Raw genomic sequence first — 20,261 nt, 5'->3', positions numbered from 1 at the left:
CCATTGCACTCCAGCCCTGGGCAGCAGAGTAAAATCCTGTCTCCAAAAAAAAACAAAAAAGGAAAGAAGTCCAAAGACTAAGCTAGGGCATTCACTCCAGAATATAGTGGTCAGGAGGGTAGGTGGGAACTAGCGAAGAATCCACTTCTGAGTTGCTAATAGGGCAGATGGAGAATCAAGAGAAGAGCGGGCCTGGAGGCCAAGTGAATAGAGCATTCCAGAAAGAGGGAGAAATCAATTGTGTCCAATTCTACAGCTAGGCTGAGTAACTGAGAAAGGACTGAGAGAGGACCACAGGACTTACCACGTGGAGGTCATTGCTAAACTTGTCCAGAGTGAGTGCTCAATGAATTAGTGAATAAATGAGTGTAACTTTCTCCAACTATATTTGATCAGGACCCAATAACTTGGGGACTTTGTTTCTCCAGGAAGAGTTCGATGAATTATTTGAATGAAATACCTTTTCCCTCAGTGTCTAAACTCCTCTTTGGAATTGTAGGTGGCGGAAGATTGCATAGTTCCTAATCTCTGGAAGCCAGGCAGTCTGGAGTTGCCTGTGGTCATTTCTCTATACTGTTCCACACAGCCACACAATACTCCAATCCCTTCAGGGCAAAGGAGTCATCAACCCCTGAAAAACAAACACTATGCTCCCCAAATTACAGAAAAACACCTGCAAACTGACTCAAGTGAGGTAGTTCATTTAGTCAGGCTGTGGGAAGAAACCACATTTTTGAGATAATTAACTCAGCATCGTTCAATAATGTCTTTTCTTGGAAACTGTGGTGAGTCAAGGCATATTCCCATAAAATACAGTGAAATTTTCTTTTTTTTTTTTTTTTTCTGTTGAGACGAAGTCTCGCTCTGTCGCCCAGGCTGGAGTGTAGTGGCGCGATCTTGGCTCACTGCAAGCTCCACCTGTGTTCAAGCCATTCTCCTGCCTCAGCCTCCAGAGTAGTTGGGACTACAGGCACCCGCCACCACGCCCGGCTAATTTTTTGTGTTTTGTTTAGTAGAGACGGGGTTTCACCGTGTTAGCCAGGATGGTCTCAATCTCCTGACCTTGTGATCCACCCGCCTCGGCCTCCCAAAGTGCTGGGATTACAGGCGGGAGCCACCGTGCCCGGCCTACAGTGAAAATTTCAATCGAAAGCAGCTGAACCGGCCGGGCGTGGTGGCTCAAGCCTGTAATCCCAGCACTTTGGGAGGCCGAGACGGGCGGATCACGAGGTCAGGAGATCGAGACCATCCTGGCTAACACGGTGACACCCCCGTCTCTACTAAAAAAAATACAAAAAACTAGCCGGGCGAGGTGGCGGGCGCCTGTAGTCCCAGCTACTCCTGGAGAGGCTGAGGCAGGAGAATGGCTTGAATCCGGGAGGCGGAGCTTGCAGTGAGCTGAGATCCGGCCACTGCACTGTAGCCTGGGCGACAGAGCGAGACTCTGTCTCAAAAAAAAAAAAAAAAAAAAACAAAGATAAAAAAACCCACCTGAACCCTGATGTATTGTTCTTTGAAAGAGGAAGATTCCACCTTAAAGGCAGTCATTCTATAGCACTTCCCATTTCTTAGGTGCTTACTACATACCAGAAACTGTGCTAAGAAGTGCTTTATGGACATTTAGCAAAGTGAATCCTCACAACCACCCTACGAGAGAGGTACTAGTATCATTCCCAGATGATAGATGTAATACTAATAAGCTACAGGTGAGGAAATGGATGCTTGAATAGTTTGAAGGGACATCTTACCAATCAGTTATCTCCCCTGGGGAGGGACCTTCAGGAATGGCCTGATCCGTATCAGGAGAACTGTCCGCTGTTCAGGATGTCAAAGGTTCCTGTTCTGCTTCTAGAAGTCAGCTTTTCCTGGGAGGAAAAGTGGGCATGGGCTGAAGTGAGAGCTGGGGTGCAGGTGGAGTATGAAGACTCCTCAGAGAAAGGAAATAAAATATATTTATTGAGCTTCTACCATGTATCCAACCCAGTCACTGGTCACTATTTTATCCTCAAACACCTTTAAAACACACACGTGTGTGTGTGTGTATATATATAGTAACTTAAAGTTTAGAAAAGATAAGTAAACTTGGGATCACACAGATATGAACAAGGGGAGAAGCCTGTCCGGGTGTGATGGCTCATTCCTGTAATCCCAGCACTTTGGGAGGCTCAGTGGGGAGGATCACATGAAGCCAGGAGTTCCAGACCAGACTGGACAAGATAGGGAGACCCCATTTCTATTTTCTAATATAAATTAACATAAAAAAGAGAGAAAATTTCTTTATACATTGAGCTGAAATTAAACCCCACTGTGGCTTCCACCTATTTTTGCTCTCTGGGGCTACTCAAAACACATCCAAATCCTCTTCTACAAGCGAATCCTTCAAATATTTGAAAACACCTATGTCTCCCTTCTGTGCTCTTCCGATACCAATGGTTTAAATTGGTAACAGTAGACTTGGTTTTAATAGATCTTCTAAAAAGCAAATAAAAAGTAAGACATGCTGGGTGCGGTGGCTCATGCCTGTAATCTCAGCGCTTTGGGAGGTGCAATTGGGCGGATCACAAGATCAGGAGTTCGAGACTAGCCTGACCAACATGGTGAAACCCGTCTCTACTAAAAATACAAAAATTAGCCAGATGTGGTGGTGCACGCCTGTAACCCCAGCTGCTTCGGAGGCTAAAGAATTGCTTGAACTCAGGAGGCGGAGGTTGCAGTGAGCCGAGATGGCGCCACTGCACTCCAGCCTGGGAAACAGAACGAGATTCCGACTCGAAGAAAAAAAAAAAAAGTAAGACATTACCAATATGATGCAAACCCTCAAGCACTCATGCACTTATCCCCAACCCCACACTTCTCCTCTCCCACCCCTTCTATCTGCTCATGTATTTATTTAGCCTATGGGATTCCAATACAGAGGAGCCCTGGTGGACGCATTTATAGTGCAGCAATGAATAGAAGACAGTGGCAGTCTTAGACTAGAGTTGAAATGTGATAAACATTTATGTACTGTGTTTATAAACCGTGTAACTCTAACCAATTTATCTAGTCTTTCTAAGCTCAATTTCCTCGTCCGTAAAATGGGAAGAATAATCATACTTATCGCGCTGGTTGTTATAGGGATTAAACAAGATAATTCTCTAAAGCTTTGGCACTTGGCGCTGAAAGGAGCCATTCCATGTCTTCTTTCCCGCCCCGCCCCTTGTGCTCCCCACCGCTTTCGTGGTGTCCGCAGCTGCAGCTGCCTCTACAATAAAAAACGCATCCCTCCTCCTGCAGTGTCCACCGCACCGGGAAGCCCTCTCTGTATCAGTTACCAACCACAATTGCAGTGAGTTCGGATCGTGGCTTTCCCATCGTCAGGAAAAGTGAGGGAGACGGACGACCCGGTTCTCTAGGAGTAAGTAAAGGTTAAAGGTAGTTCGCGGCATAACCCAGGCCGGGATTAACCCGAGGTCCCAGCGCTCCTGCTATTTGCATTCCAAAGCGGACACCTCATGCGCTCAACCCCGCCCGCAGGCGGCTCCAGCAGTCTAGAAGACCTGGCGCGCGTCCGGGGACCCGGGGGAGCAGCCGCGCAAGGCAGGTGACCGGGGGCGGGGCCAGGGCCCTCGTTCCGGTCCCGGGGCGTGGCCTCCCGCAGGTGAGTCCAGCGGCGCCTCGGGTTTCCCTGAAACCTAACCCGCCCTGGGGAGGAGCTCAGAGGCTGCGATTAGGGACAGACGAGAGACTGACTTTCTCGGTGCGTCCCGTGGAGCTCTGAGTTTCGAATCGGTGGCGGCGGATTCCCAGCGCGCCCGGCGTCGGGGCTTCGGGGAGGATGTGGCGCCCCAGCGCGGCGTGGCTGCTGGGGGCCGCCATCCTGCTGGCAGCCTCTGTCTCCTGCAATGGCATCATCCAAGGTGAGAAACGTGGCCAAGGAGGGCTCTTATCGCTGAGGAGCTGGGGTCCTGGGCACGCTGGGCAGACGGTGATCCGGGCAGGTGCGCGAAAGGGGTTCTGCTGCCGGCACCCATCTCCACGAATCCCTTAGCCTCTCCTTGGTGGCTTTGATGGGGGGTCTCTGCGCCAAGGAGGCACCCAGGTGGGACATGCGGGAGCAGCTGAAGTTGGCAGAGCCCGGCAGAGGCAGAGACTTCCCCAAAGACCCTACTTCCCGTAGAGGCTGTCATGCTGGGCACCCCCAGGCGCCAGCGTGGGTTCGGGGAAAGGGAGTGAAGGAAGGAGTAGCTGTGTCTAAAGGGTACCCAGAGGACCCAGTCCCCTCCCCGGGCTTGGTTGCTTTATAAACACTAAGTCGTTAAGAGCTTTTCGCTTAGTTTCCTCTCGCTCCCGCGGGGCCGGTGGAGTTAGCGAGCTGATTGCGCAGGGCAGGGCGGAGTGGGTGGGAACCGGCGGAGTGGGTGGGAACCCGCGGCCCGGGAGCCTTCTAAATTGTTTTTTGCGCCCCCCTCCCCCAACTACTGGAAGCCTTTCTTCGGGTTCTGCCCCTGGCGTTCGAGATCCACCCGGGGCCCGCGGCTCCTGGTACCCACGGTGGAAGGCCCGGGGTATGAAATTCAGGGCTGGACTCTGCTGGGTTCTGGTGGTAATGAGCGCTCAGGCCCGTTGGGCGTCACGAGGATTTACGAGCGGAACTTTTTGGACGCTGCCTTATATTTGACCAGTTGACTCTCTGGGCCTTGGGTTCCGGGACTTGCCTAGTGTGCCACCCGGAGCGACCACTGGCTGCCACCCAGGTCTGCAGGCCGGAGGCTGGCCGCCCTGGGAACAGAGCAGCACTTGCGCCCGGCCGCCGCGTTCCTTGGGTGTGCTGCTCCGGGTTTGCTCGAACTTGTACTGCTCGGAATGTGTTCTTCCGGGCCCAGCAGGCCTCGCTGTAGCTGTGGGGGATGTTTGACTTGCGGTCGCGCCACTGTGATCCTAACCGAGGCCCCGCTGTTTGGGGCAGCCTGGGTAGCAAAGGGAGGTTTTAATTTCCCTCAGATGTTCAGACTTGCTGTAAAAGGCATTTCTCACTTTTATCCACCTCTTCATAAAGAGGAGGTAAAAGAGCAAGTCGCAGTGGGTTGGAATTAGATGGAAGAATGTGATTCTTTTCCCTCTTCACTTAGGGAAAAGGGTGTTGTGTAAGCTTGAAAACTGTGCACTGCTGATATATTTTTTATTAATCAGCATCAGAATAAAGGCATTTAGTTCCAGGAAGTATTGAAAACTGTAATAAACACCTCTCCTCTATGTCCTTTAAAGTTGGGAACTTAAAATTCAGGAGCAAAGGTTAGTATGTGCAAACTTTAAAAAAATACGTGTTGGTATAAATGATTCAACATCTTTATGATTCAGAGGTCCCCCTAGGAAGCATGCCCCGATTATTTGGCTTGTTCTTGTTTACCCCTCTTGATAGGGGATTGGGAGATCCCTGGAGTATAAGGCGAACTTGATTTGACAACAAGGAAAAATCAGGTTACTTGTTAACTAGAGCCACTTAATATTGCACCTTGTTCCTCATCCTCCCCCCACCATACTTTTATTCCCTTGCAGGGTAACTTTCCCAAAGGGTTCGCGAGGTAACACTGAGAATTGATTTAGGCAGATGGAGCTTTCCTCCCACCTTAAAACTAAACTGATTTTAGTAAATACCGTGTCAGCAAAGCTTTTCTGCCCTCAGGGTAGATCTTTGCTCACTGCCTTTTAACCAGTCCTTCTGCGTGCCCCTCAGGTGGCTGCAAGGCCGATTTGGGGGTTTGATTTTCTTCCCAAAGCCTCACTCCGAAAGACTGCCTCATAGAAAGGAACTCAGCCTAGATCACAGCCTTCTCAGGGTACAGGTGAGGGACACTGAATAGGGGAGGAGGCAAGGCAAGGAAAACACTTGGAAGTCGCGGCCCCTCTTTCCCCTCACAATAGTAATTGGTAATTATTTGGGTAAATATGTTTAATACATGTCCTCACTGCATCGTTAACTCCTGGAGGCAGGGGACCCTACCATCCTTTCCATCATGTCTAGCATAGTCTCATCACCTATGGGACCTCAGTAAATAGCAGATGAATGAAGTGAGGAGTCTTGCCCAGAGTACCCTGGCTGGTCCATGTGGTGTTCATTTCAGTCAGCTTCTCTCTGCCACTTACTTATTTTTTCCCACCATTTTACAGGCCTAGGTCATTCCATTTATCTTTTTGAGACTGGAACTTCTGTTTTCTTTATAATTGGTTTGGTGTTTTTTTTGTTGTTGTTGTTTTGTTTTGTGAGTCTCATTCTGTTGCCCAGGCTGGAGTGCAGTGGTGCGATTTTGGCTCATTGCAACCTCCATCTCTCCCTGGCTCAAGGAAATCTCCTGCCTCAGCCTCCCAAGTAGCTGGGACTACAGGCATGCACTGCCACCCCCAGGTAATTTTTTTTTTAGAGGGAGTCTCTCTCTGTCGCCCAGGCTGGAGTGCAGTGGCATGATTTCAGCTCACTGCAACCTCCGCCTCCCGGGTTCAAGCAATTCTCCTGTCTCAGCCTCCTGAGTAGCTGGGGCTACAGGCACCCGCCACCACGCCCGGCTAAGTTTTGTATTTTTAATAGAGGTAGGGTTTCACTATATTGGTCAGTCTGATCTCAAACTCCTGACCTCAGGTGATCTACCGGCCTTCAGCCTCCCGAAGTGCTGGGATTACTATAGCCCTAGCTATAATTGTTTTTTAAATTATAAAAATAATATGTGATCACTAGGGAAAAATGAGCCAAAACAAAAAAAGGAAAAATTTAATTAAATCACCCTGAAATTCAGTACCAAAGTAGCCAGTGGTAACATTTCAGCTTATGTCTTTTCCCACTTTTTATTACATCCATGCACAAAATATGTATTCACAAATACAGAAAATATGTTTGTGCAAGTATGGGATTATATAAGCAGATCAGTATCATGTCAATACATACAAAACATTTTTAACGACTCCAAAATGTTATAGAAGGATGTATCAATTTTAAAAATGAGTCCTCTGTTGATAGACATGTGGTATTTCCAGTTTTTCTTTTTTTTCTTTCCCCTGAGATGGAATCTCGCTCTGTCACCCAAGCTGTAGTGCAGTGGCACAATCTTGGCTCACTGCAACCTCTACCTACCAGGTTCAAGTGATTCTCATGCCTCAGCCTCCAGAGTACCTGGGACTACAGGCGCACACCACCACACCCAACTAATTTTGCATTTTTGGTATAAATGGGGTTTTGCCATGTTGGCCAGGCTGGTCTGGAACTCCTGTCCTCAAGTGATCCACCTGCCTCAGCCTCCCAAAGTGCTGGGATTATAGGCATGAGCCACCGTCCCTGGCCAAAGTTTTGTAAAATGACAGAACACTGCAATGAACTGGAAGATAGGACTTTAAATTTGATCCTTTTGCTTGCCTTGTAGTTACTAAGTAACCTTGATAGATGATGTTTTAGTAAATCTGTATTTGACATTCTTATGGTTTCATTAGCTTGGCAAGTGTTGGGGAAAACAGTTCATTCTGAAAGAACACTTGTGAAAATGTACTAAAAGTTTAGGGAGGGGCACCCCACAATTGAAACCTTTGTTTTTTCAGTCTGTGCTCCCAAAGATTGGGAGCAGAAAAGAACATTTGGGGTGAGGGAATCATAGAGAACAGGGTGAAAGGAAGAGAGTTAATGCAAATAAAGTACTTGTTTTACACTTGGTTTGATGGGGAGGTTGGGCCACAAGAGGAGTATACTTAAAGTAAAAATTAAATTAAAAATTTTAGACTGGGCGCAGTGGCTCACGCCTGTAATCCTAGCACTTTGGAAGTCGAGGTGGGCAGATCACGAGGTCAGGAGATCGAGACCATCCTGGCTAACACGGTGAAACCCAGTCTCTACAAAAAATACAAAAAATTAGCCAGGCGTGGTGGCGGGCGCTTGTAGTCCAAACTACTCGGAGGCTGAGGCAGGAGAATGGCGTGAACCCAGGAGGTGGAGCTTGCAGTGAGCCGAGGTGGTGCAGCTGCACTCCAGCCTGGGCAACAGAGCGAGACTCTGTGTCAAAAAAAAAAAAAAAAAAGTTTTACATGTAGATTTTCCCAAAAATTGTGTAAATTAGAAGGGTCTAAAAAAAAAAAGTGAAACTCATACTTTCTGTTCTCCAATTTCAGCACAACTTCTCAGGTTTTGTTTGTTTGGTTGGTTGGTTGGCTGGTTTGTTGGTTGGTTGGTTTTTTTTTTTTGAGATGGAGTCTCGCTCTGTTGCCCAGGCTGGAGTGCAGTGGTGTGATCTCAGCTCACTGCAACCTGTGCCTCCCAGGTTGAAGTGATTCTCCTGCCTCAGCCTCTCAAGTAGCTGGGATTACAGATGTGCACCAACACCTCCGGCTAATTTTTGTACTTTTAGTAAAGCCAGAATTTTGCCATGTTGGCCAGGCTGGTCTTGAACTCCTGACCTCAAGTGATCCGCCTACCTTGGCCTCCCAAAGTGCTGAGATTACAGGGGTGCCTGGCCATCAGCTCAACTTCTCTATGCATAAATGATTTATAGGAATAGACAGAGCATACTGTACTGTACGTACTGTGCTATGATTTATCTTTTTTTTTTTTTTTTTTTTTTGAGACGGAGTCTGGCTCTGTTGCCCAGGCTGGAGTGCAGTGGCCGGATCTCAGCTCACTGCAAGCCCCGCCTCCCGGGTTCACGCCATTCTCCTGCCTCAGCCTCCCGAGTAGCTGGGAGTACAGGCGCCCGCCACCTCGCCCGGCTAATTTTTTTTTTGTATTTTAGTAGAGATGGGGTTTCACCGTGTTAGCCAGGATGGTCTCGATCTCCTGAACTCGTGATTCGCCCGTCTCGGCCTCCCAAAGTGCTGGGATTACAGGCTTGAGCCACCGCGCCCGGCCGATTTATCTTTTTTTATCTAATCTATTCAGTCAGTGTATAGAAATTTGTACAAACTTTTTTTTTTTTTTTTTGAGACGGTGCCTTGCTCTGTTGCCCAGGCTGGAGTGCAGTGGTGCGATCTCGGCTCACTGCACGCTCCGCCTCCCGGGTTTACGCCATTATCCTGCAGCTAATTTTTTGTATTTTTAGTAGAGACGGCGTTTCACCGTGTTAGCCAGGATGGTCTCGATCTCCTGACCTTGTGATCCACCCACCTCAGCCTCCCAAAGTGTTGGGATTACAGGCGTGAGCCACTGCGCCCGGCCCTGTACAAACTTTTGTAGGAGGGGTAATTGAACTAGTCCTCCCCACCGCACTACTGCCCCCTCGACCCCTGCAACCCCGCTTTTTTTTTTTTTTTTTTTTTTTTTTTGAGACGGAGTCTCGCTGTGTCTCCCAGGCTGGAGTGCAGTGGCGTGATCTCGGCTCACTGCAAGCTCCGCCTCCCGGGTTTACGCCATTCTCCCGCCTCAGCCTCCCAAGTAGCTGAGACTACAGGCGCCCGCCACCACGCCCGGCTAGTTTTTTGTATTTTTAGTAGAGACGGGGTTTCACCATGTTAGCCAGGATAGTCTGGATATCCTGACCTCGTGATCCACCCGCCTCGGCCTCCCAAAGTGCTGGGATTACAGGCTTGAGCCACCGCGCCCGGCCAACCCCGCTTTTTTTTTTAAAAGAGACTGGTTCTGGCTGTCACCCAGGCTGGAGTGCAGTGGCAGGATCATAGCTCACTGTAACCATCTCAGCTCCCAAGTAGCTGGGGCTATGGTAGGTTGCCATTATGCCTGACCTGAACTACTCCCCCTCTTCCCGCCCACCCCCAAACCCCAGATGGAGTCTTGCTCTGTCACCCAGGTTGGAGTGCAGTGGTGTGATCTCAGCTCACAGCAACCTCCGCCTCCCAGGTTCAAGCCATTCTCCTGCTTCAGCCTCCCAAGTAGCTGGGATTACAGGTGCCCGCCACCACACCCAGCTAATTTTTGTATTTTTAGTAGAGATGGGGTTTCACCACGTTGGCCAGGCTGATCTCAAACTCCTGATCTCATGATCCTCCCGCCTTAGCTTCCCAAAATGCTTGAATTATAGGTGTGAGCCACTGCGCCAGGCCCTGAACTACTCCCCTTTTTGATAGATATTGAAATTAATACCCTTGTTTCACCGTGCTAGACAACGTTCCAGTAAATATTCTTGTACATAGAATAACTTTGTGCACTTTAGCTGGTAGGTGCAGGGCAAATTCCTAGAAGTAAATTGCTAGGTCATATGGCAAATACATTTAAAATTTTGATATGTTTTGCCAAATTACCCACCAAAAATATTATACCAATATATACTCCTTTGAGATACAAAATTCAAATAATATAGAGAGGTGTAAAATAAAAGAAAAGTTCTCTTGTCCCCAGCTATTCTACTTCACAGAGCCAGCCACTTTTTATTGTTTGGTGGATATCCTTCTAGACTTCAGATTTTGCAAATTGTACATTATAATTTTCTTTCTTTCTTTTTTTTTGAGACAGAGTCTTGCTCTGTCGCCAGGCTGAAGTGCAGTGGCGTGATCTCGGCTCACTGCAACCTCCGCCTGCTGGGTTCAAGTAATTCTCCTGCCTCAGCCTCCCGAGTAGCTGGGAGTACAAGCACACGCCACTACGCCCAGCTAATTTTTATATTTTTTAGTAGGGATGGGGTTTCACCATGTTGGCCAGGATGGTCTCGATCTCTTGATCTCGTGATATGCCCGCCTTAGCCTCCCAAAGGGCTGGGATTACAGGCGTGAGCCACCGTGCCCAGCCAGTTTCTTTTTTCAATTGACTGTTTATTGTGGCTGTCTTTCCATTTCAATATTATTGGCTAGTACAATGTCTACCCTTAGTGATAGGGACGATGCCAGGGACATGCTAAGTTAGGAATAGGAATAAGGAGCTGTTTGTAACTGAGTAGGGGATGCTGTCTTGAGCATCTGTGAGTGTGTATTTTTGCACACTTGGGCAATAATTGTTTATTACAGCCCTAGAAATGGGAATATAATTGTAGCCAGACACTTTATATGTGTTTAAACTTCATTTGTGCAGTTAGTATCTCCTCAACTCTGTGAAATAGAAATGATTTTACCTGGTTGACAATTGGGAGCTGGGATAGTATCGGTTCTCTAGACAAGCTCTGTGAGTTTTGGTGAGTGGTAAGGACACTGTACAGAGTCAGAGCCCATGCACTGGGCTGAAAGGGCTTCAGAGACCTTCAAGTAGCGTCTTGACATTTACCAGTGTTATAGAACAGTTAATACCAACAATAGTTTTGATGGAGACCATTAAAGGTTATATGTTGAAATATTCTAAGAAAAAAAATCCATTTAAAAACAAAATTGTTATATTGCCTTTCCTTGTTCCTTTTTTGGTCTTTATTTTAGTGTTCTTATTTAAAATAGATTTTGAGCACTCTTTATGTGAGCTTTCCTGACTTGGTACATGCTTATTTTTATGGAGAATTTTAATCTTATAGCAGTATACTATTATAGTGAATTCCGTGTACTCACCACTCAACTTCAATAATTATTAACTGTTGGCTAATCTTGTTTCATCTATTCCCCAACCCACCTCCCACTCCTCTTCCCTGTTATTTCTTTTCTGTTTTTTTCCCTTTCCTATGATACTGAGCCTGTGTTTTTTTTAAACAGCTTTACCAAGTATTCCATATCAGATAATTTACACACCATACAATTCACCCCTTTAAACTGTACAATTTAGTGGCTTTTAGTGTATTCATAGAATTATTCAACCATTACCACAACACTTTCAGAACATTTTTATTACTCTGGAAGAAACACCTTAGCTGTCATTCACCAATCTTCCAGTCTTAGCCCTTGGCAAACGATTCTCCTGCCTCAGCCTCCCAAGTAGCTGGGACTATAGGCGTGTGCCACCACACCCAGCTAATTTTTGTATTTTTAGTAGAAATGGGGTTTCACCATGTTAGCCAGGCTGGTCTCAAACCCCTGACCTCATGATCCGCCTGCCTCGGCCTCCCAAATTGCTGGGATTACAGGCATGAGTCACCGCATCCAGCCATATAGTAACTCTTTAACCATTTGAGGAACTGCCAGATAATTTCCCACAATAACTGTACGTTTTATTTTATTTTATTTATTTTAAATAGACATGGTTTCACTCTGTCGCCCAGGCTGGAGTGCAGTGGCGCGATCTTGGCTCACTGCAACCTATGCCTCCTGGTTCAAATGATTCTCCTGTCTCACCCTCCCAAGTTGCTGGGATTACAGGTGTATGCCACCATGCCTGGCTAATTTTTGTATTTTTAGTACAGGTGGGGTTTCACCATGTTGGCCAGGCTGGTCTCGAACTCCTGACCTCAGGTGATCTACCCACCTCGGCCTCCCATAGTGCTGGAATTAGAAGTGTGAGCCACTCTGCCCAGCCGTGCACCATTTTGTATTCCTACCAGCAGTGTCTGAGGGTTTCAATTCCTGTGGTTGTGAAATAAATCTCAGATATCATTTCATCCTAAAATATTTTAGAATGTATTAATAAAGTATGAGGGATTTCTTTTTCAAATATAAACATAATGCCATTATAGTATCTACTAACATTAATTTTTAATATAATCAAATATTCAGTCAGTATTCAAATTTCTTTTTTTCTTTTTTTTTTAAGAGACAAGGGCCTTACTCTGTCACCCAGAGTGGAGTGCAGTGGCGCAATCTCACTGAATCATTGAACTCCTGGTCTCAAGTGATCCTCCCATTTCAGCTTTCCAAGTAGCCAGGACTATAGGTGTGCGCCACCATGCCTGGCTAATTTTTTTTTTTTTTAATGTTTTGTAGAGACAGGGTCTTGCTATGTTGGCCAGGCTGGTCTCAAACTCTTGGCCTCAAGCAATCCTTCCACCTCAGCCTCAAAAAGCACTGGGATTATAGGCATGAACAACCATGCCCGGCTCTGCGTTCAAATTTCTAATTGTCTCATAAATGTCATTTTAGGCTGGGTGCAGTGGCTCATGCCTGTAATTCCAGCACTTTGGGAGGCTGAGGTGGGCAGATCACTTGAGATCAGGAGTTCGAGACCAGCCTGACCAACATGGTGATACCCCATCTCTACTAAAAATACAAAAATTAGCTGGGTATAGTGGTGCGCACCTGTAATCCCAGCTACTTGGGAGACTGAGGCAGGAGAATTGCTTGAACCTGGGAGATGGAGGTTGCAGTGAACCAAGATTGTACCACTGCACTCCAGCCTGGCTGACAGAGTGAGACTCCATCTCAAAAAAAAAAAAAAAAAAAAAAAAGGTATTTTTATGGTTTGTTTGAATCAGGATTCAAACAAGGTACATACATATGACTGATATGTCTTTTAGATCTTCTACTCTATAAATTTCACCTCCACACCTTTCTTTTCCTTTTTTCTTCCTCTTTTTTTTTTTTTTTTTAAGAGCTGGGGTCTTGCTATGTTGCCCAGGCTGGTCTTAAATCCCTGGTCTCAATAAATCCTCCTGCTTTGGCCTCCCAAAGTGCTAGGTATTGAAGGTGTGAGGTACTGTGCCTGGCTCTCTTTCTTATTTTTTGCCTTATAATTTATATTTTGTGAAAAACAGGCCCTTATCCTGTAGCAGTTCCCAGAGTCTCGATTTTACTGACTACATTCGTAGTGTTTAACACTTTGCCGCCTTCATTTCCATTAATTTGGTGTTGGATACATCCCACAATAACTGCACCAGTTGCTCAGTCTATAATGCTGATCAAGCACTGAATCCAACACCAAATTAATTTCCAGTGTGTTACTTTCTAATTGTTACATTGTTGTCATTCTAAGTTAAGTGGCCTGTGAAATCAGTGTTAAAGAATAATAACTGGCTTTTTATGATAATGGAATAGAATACAATAGAAAGTATCAGTGCACCCTGTATAATAAGAATAATTATTATTTTGTGAAACTTTTTTCCACCATGGATATGTGTATTGGGAACTGGGTTACTATGTAGAATATGGTTCTTAGGCGTTATGGTCAAATATTTGAAGAACACTGTAATATGTAGGATTTTTTAAAAATTTAAAAACAACATACATTCTTTTTGAAGAATTATTGAAAAAAAAATAGAACCATTAGAAATAGGACTATCCTAGGCATATTAGTTTCTTGTGGCTACTGTAACAAATTGCCATATACTAAATAAATATGTAAAACAACACATTTATTCTGTCAGTTCTGGAGGCCAGAAGTCTGAAATCAAGGAATTGGGGCCACACGCCCTCCAAAAGCTCTAAGGGAGAGTCCGTTCCTCGCCTTTTCCTGCTTGCAGTGGCTGCCGGCATCTTGGCATTCTTGGCCTATTCCTTGACGTGACTCCAATCTCTGCCTCCATTCTCATGTCACTCACTCCTCTGGCTTCTCTTTTTCTGCGTGTTACAGATCTCTTTCTGCCTTTCTCTTTTTTTGTTGTGGTTTGATACAGACTTTAACTCTGTTGCCCAGGCTGGAGTGCAGTGGCACAACCTTGGCTCACTGCAACCTCTGCCTCCTGAGTTCAAGCGATTCTCCTGCTTCAGACTCCCAAGTAGCTGGAACTACAGGCACACGCCACCACACCTGGCTAATTTTTGTATTTTCAGTAGAGACAGGATTTCACCATGTTGGCCATGCTTGTCTTGAACTCCTGACCTCAAGTGATCTGCCCACCTTAGCCTCCCAAAGTGCTGGGATTACAGGCGTGAGCCACCGCGCCAGGCCTCTGCCTTTATCTTAAAAAAGATACTTGTCGTTGGATTTGGGACCCACCTAGATAACCCAGGGAGATTTTCTCATCTCAGGATCCTTAATTCTATCTGCAAAGACCTTTTTGCTAAATAATGTTCACGGAGTCTGGGGATTAGGACATAGACTTCTCTTTTGGGGGTACCACCTTTCAACCCACTACACTAAGTGAAAAGTGAAATGTTGATCTCTACATCCCCCAACACTCCACCCAGGCTAGCATCCCAAATAGAAGCGTTAAGATGTGAAAAATTCTGCGGAACATTAGTGTAAAGCTTCTAGTGGAAAAATGATGACCAAGCATAACATTATGAGATCAGAGCATAAGTAGGTTTAATATCCTCCCTGGTAATCTGCAGTGCCAGTATTGCCCTGTCTTCTCTGCCTGGTGAGGCCTACTTTTCCCCAGAATTAGAGTAAAATTCTTCGCTATCCTTAAATTGTCCTTATTTACTCCTGCAGGTTCACGAATACTTAGGGGCAGAATGGAGGGAGGACATGCCATTCATTTCTTTGTGGTTTTTAAGATCAACTTCATAATATAAGAGAGGGAGAATAAGTTAGCTTGTCATGCTACATGCTTGGAAGTCAGAACACAAATCTGTCGTCAGTACAGCCACCTGTCCGGGCCAGACAGTTTCCCTGCCAGCTGGCCTCCATGGGACGTTCTCCAGGAAGCCAGCACATGAACAGGGGAAACCCCTGCCCACTGTTGAGGCTATCCTTGTGGGTGAAAAGGGAATGTCGCTTGTGGTCCTGGGAATCTCCCTGTGGCAAGGTCTGAGTAGGGTATGATGAATTGAATAGGCCAGGATGGATCCTGGCTCAAGACTAGAGTGGAATAGAAGGCCATTATGAAATGAGAAATTAGAAAGCTGGTGTCAGGAGGGGGATCGCTATTTTACACACTTGAGAATTTGGAAAGGAATTACTGCACATTCCTAAACTGACGTCTCTGTCACCCAGGCTGAAGTGCAGTGGCATGATCTTGGATCACTGCAACCTCCACCTTCCGGGTTCAAGCAATTCTCCTGCCTCAGCCTCCTAAGTAGCTGGTATTACAGGCGCGCCTGGCTAATTTTTGTGTTTTTAATAGAGTCGGGGTTTTGCCATGTTAGCCAGGCTGGTCTCAAATTCCTGACCTCAGGTGATCCGCCTGCCTCAGCCTCCCAAAGTGCTCAGATTATAGGTGTGAGCCACCATGCCCAGCCAAACCAAATTTTACTAATTGATAAATCAAAGGACTGTTGTTGGTCATGTGATAAGAATAGCTAGAGCTGGGTGTGATGTCTTATTCCTGTAATTCCAGCACTTTGGGAGGCTAAGATGGGAGGATCACTTGAAGCCAGGAGTTCAAGACCAGCTAAGTTAACATAGCAAGACCCCATCTCTAAAAAAATAAAAATAAGTAAAATAAAAAGAATAGCTGGGGACTAATGAATGTGGACAGTTTGTAAAAATAAATTGAAATATTGTTAGTCTTCTTTATATTCCTAGAAATCAATGTTCCACATGTATCCCACAACTCCTTACAACTCCCAGATACAAAAATACTCACTGTAAGAAAAAAACCCCATAAAACCAAACTAAACCAGACAATAGAAATCCCAATAATCTCATTACACAAAGAAAAGCCCCTATAAGCATTTTGTGTAATCCTCTAATAGTATATTTCTGTTTTCATCTAAGGTACTTTTATTTGAGGCTAGGCTCAGTGGCTCACACTTGTAATCTCACCACTTTAGGAGGCTGAAGTGGGAGAATCTTAAGGCCAGGAGTTTGAGAAGAGCCTGGGCAACATAGCGAGATCCTATCTCTACAAAAAGTAAAAAATTAGCCGGGTGTGGTGGTGCGTGCCTGTGGCCTGGCAGTTCAGGAGGATTGCTTGAGCCCAAAAGTTTGAGGCTGCGGTACATTATGATCGTTCCACTACGCTCCAGCCTGGGTAAATTAAAAAAATGAATAAATGAATGTACTTTTATTTGAACAAATCAGTGTTACTGCTGAAACATTTATTTCTGTAATGACCCTTGTCTTCCTTTCTTGTACAGGAACCAATAGATCTTCTAAAGGAAGAAGCCTTATTGGTAGGGTTGATGGCACATTCCACGTCACTGGAAAAGGAGTTACAGTTGAACAAGCCTTTTCTGTGGATGAGTCTTCTGCATCTGTCCTCACTGGAAAACTGACCACTGTCTTCCTTCCAATTGTCTACACAATTGTATTTGTGGTGGGTTTGCCAAGTAATGGCATGGCCCTGTGGGTCTTTCTTTTCCGAACTAAGAAGAAGCACCCTGCTGTGATTTACATGGCCAATCTGGCCTTGGCTGACCTCCTCTCTGTCATCTGGTTCCCCTTGAAGATTGCCTATCACATACATGGCAACAATTGGATTTACGGTGAAGCTCTTTGTAACATGCTTATTGGCTTTTTCTATGGCAACATGTACTGTTCCATTCTCTTCATGACCTGCCTCAGTGTGCAGAGGTATTGGGTCATCGTGAACCCCATGGGGCACTCCAGGAAGAAGGCAAACATTGCCATTGGCATCTCCCTGGCAATATGGCTGCTGATTCTGCTGGTCACCATCCCCTTGTATGTCGTGAAGCAGACCATCTTCATTCCAGCCCTGAACATCACGACCTGTCACGATGTTTTGCCTGAGCAGCTCTTGGTAGGAGACATGTTCAATTACTTCCTCTCTCTGGCCATTGGGGTTTTTCTGTTCCCAGCCTTCCTCACAGCCTCTGCCTACGTGCTGATGATCAGAATGCTGCGATTTTCTGCCGTGGATGAAAACTCACAGAAGAAAAGGAAGAGGGCCATCAAACTCATTGTCACTGTCCTGGCCATGTACCTGATCTGCTTCACTCCTAGTAACCTTCTGCTCGTGGTGCATTATTTTCTGATTAAGAGCCGGGGTCAGAGCCATGTCTATGCCCTGTACCTTGTAGCCCTCTGCCTCTCTACCCTCAACAGCTGCATCGACCCCTTTGTCTATTACTTTGTTTCACATGATTTCAGGGATCATGCAAAGAACGCTCTCCTTTGCAGAAGTGTCCGCACTGTAAAGCAGATGCAAGTATCCCTCACCTCACAGAAACACTCCAGGAAGTCCAGCTCTTACTCTTCAAGTTCAACCACCGTTAAGACCTCCTATTGAGTTTCCCGAGTCCTCAGATGGGAATTGCACCATAGGATGTGGAGCCTGTTTAATGTTATGGGGACATGTCTCTTATTTCCTAACCAAACGCATCTCACCGCATACCATGTGGATGCAGCACTTCTTAGGATTGCTAGGAGCTCCCCTGTTTGCATGAGAAAAGTAGTACCTCAAATTAACATCAGTGTCCGTTTCAGAATTCCTCTACTCAGATGTCCCCAGAAACTGAACCAACAGAAGCAGACTTTTCAGAAGATGGTAAAGACAGAAACCCAGTAACTTGCAAAAAGTAGACTTGGTGTGAAGACTCACTTCTCAGCTGAAATTATGTATATATAACATCTGGGATGGTGATAGACTTGTTAGGGCTTCAAGGCCCTCAGAGATGATCAGTCCAATCGAATGACCTTACAAATGAGGAAATCAAGATAAATGAACTACCAGAATCAGGTTTCCAATCAACAGCAGTGAGTTGGGATTGGACAGTAGAATTTCAATGTCCAGTGAGTGAGGTTCTTGTACCACTTCATCAAAATCATTATGGATCTTGGCTGGGTGCGGTGCCTCATGCCTGTAATCCCAGCCCTTTGGGAGGCCAAGGCAGGCAGATCACTTGAGGTCAGGAGTTTGAGACCAGCTTGGACATCATGGCAAAACCTCGTCTCTACTAAAAATACAAAAGTTAACCAGGTGTGGTGGTGCACGTCTGTAATCGCAGTTACTCAGGGGGCTGAGGCACAAGAATCAAGTATCACTTTAACTCAGGAGGCAGAGGTTGCAGTGAGCTGAGATCGCACCACTGCATTCCAGCTTGGGTGATAAAATAAAATAGTCATGGATCTTGTTAAAATGCGATTCCTCAGATTCAGTAATGAGAGCTCAGACTCTGGGAACAGGGCCCAGGAATCTGTGTGGTACAAACCTGCATGATGTTTATGCACATGAAGATTTGAGAACCATTGTTCTAAATGCTGCTTCCATTTGACAATGATAGTTTTCAAAAAGAGAAGCAAAGAGTGGTGTCTCTTTTATGTTCATCTTATAATGAAATCTATTTGTTGACTTATTAGGACTTTGAATTATTTCTTTATTAACCCTTTGAGCTTTTGTATATATTATTATTCAAGAAAAATACAATCAGGATTTTAAACGTGTAAATACAAATTTTGTATAACTTTTTATGACTTCAGTGAAATTTTCAGGTAGTCTGAGTAATAGATTGTTTTGCCACTTAGAATAGCATTTACCACTTAGTATTTTAAAAAATTATTGTTGGAGTATTTATTGTCAGTTTTGTTCACTTGTTATCTAATACGAAATTATAAAACTTTCAGAGAGTTTGGACCACATCTCTTTGGAAAATAGTTTGCAACATATTTAAAAGGTACTTGATGCCAAACTGACTTTATACAATGATTGTATTTGTGACTTTTAAAAATAATTATTTTATTGTGTAATTGATTTATAAATAACATAACTTTTTTTACAGCTTATTTCTGAGTTGTGTGTTTGTTTTGAGGGAAGGAGTGAGAGAAGGGAGGCAACAGCTTCACCCCTCTAAAAGGAAATGATGGACACTCACACCAAACTCTCTGACAACTGTTTTTCATTTAAAAATGTTTTTAGAGGACTGGCGCTGTGGCTCATGCGTGTAGTCCCAGCACTTTGGGAGGCCGAGGTGGGTGGATCACCCGAGGTCAGGAGTTCAAGACCAGCCTGGCCAACATGGCAAGATCCTGTCTCTACTAAAAATACAAAAATTAGTTGGGCGTGGTGGCAAGTTCCTGTAATTCCCAGCTACTTGGGAGGCTGAGGCAGGAGAATCGCTTGAACCTGGGAGGCGGAGGTTGCAGTGAGCCGAGATCGTGCCATTGCACTCCAGCCTGGGCAACAAGAGTGAAACTCTATCTCAAAAAACAAAAAACAAAACAGTTTTAGAATTCTTTCCACACCTGTATCTGTAGGTTGACCGCTTTTCAAGGATAGAGGCTATTTAACATTTGGTGTACATTGTGATGTATGTAATTTTTTCCCTACCAACGGCTCCTTAGGTTGTCATCCCCTCACCCTTCTTTTTTTGACTATTAAAACTGCTGCATCCAGAAGTCCAGACCGGAGTCGCTGACAGCTCCTCTGTTGTCCAGGTGTTCTCTTCAAGATTCCATTTGGCCATGCAGCCTTGGAGACATAGGAATGGGATGGAATTTGCTGTGTTTATGTTTAATCTCTTACCTTATATGCGTAGTGTTTCTTTTGAGTTGCGAATAAATATTCCATTTTTGTTTTCTCAAAAAAAAAAAAAAAATCACAGCTGTATGAAATATCTGTGTACAGACATCTGTGAGCATATTTTTTGAGGATAAGTTTCCAGAAGTAGAATGGGCAACTCAAAAGTTAGATACCCATTTTAAGTTTTGATAAGTCTTGCCAAATTGTCTTCAG

General features: G+C 45.3%; 1 protein-coding gene across 1 annotated transcript; it reads left to right on the top strand.

Annotated features, from left to right (window-relative positions):
* The first annotated feature begins 3,615 nt into the window (after window positions 1–3,615).
* On the top strand, window positions 3,616–19,312 carry F2RL1 (F2R like trypsin receptor 1). The gene is made up of 2 exons (XM_050795688.1): window positions 3,616–3,899; window positions 16,708–19,312. The coding sequence occupies exons 1-2, from the start codon at window positions 3,818–3,820 to the stop codon at window positions 17,817–17,819; spliced, it is 1,194 nt and encodes a 397-aa protein (XP_050651645.1). The 5' UTR covers window positions 3,616–3,817; the 3' UTR covers window positions 17,820–19,312.
* The last annotated feature ends 949 nt before the right edge of the window (window positions 19,313–20,261 follow it).

This window comes from Macaca thibetana, chromosome 6 (assembly GCF_024542745.1).
Source record: "Macaca thibetana thibetana isolate TM-01 chromosome 6, ASM2454274v1, whole genome shotgun sequence".
NCBI classification, from domain to species: domain Eukaryota; kingdom Metazoa; phylum Chordata; class Mammalia; order Primates; family Cercopithecidae; genus Macaca; species Macaca thibetana.
The sequence above is the reverse complement of the archived record's forward strand: the minus strand, read 5'-3'. Positions and strand labels throughout refer to the sequence as shown.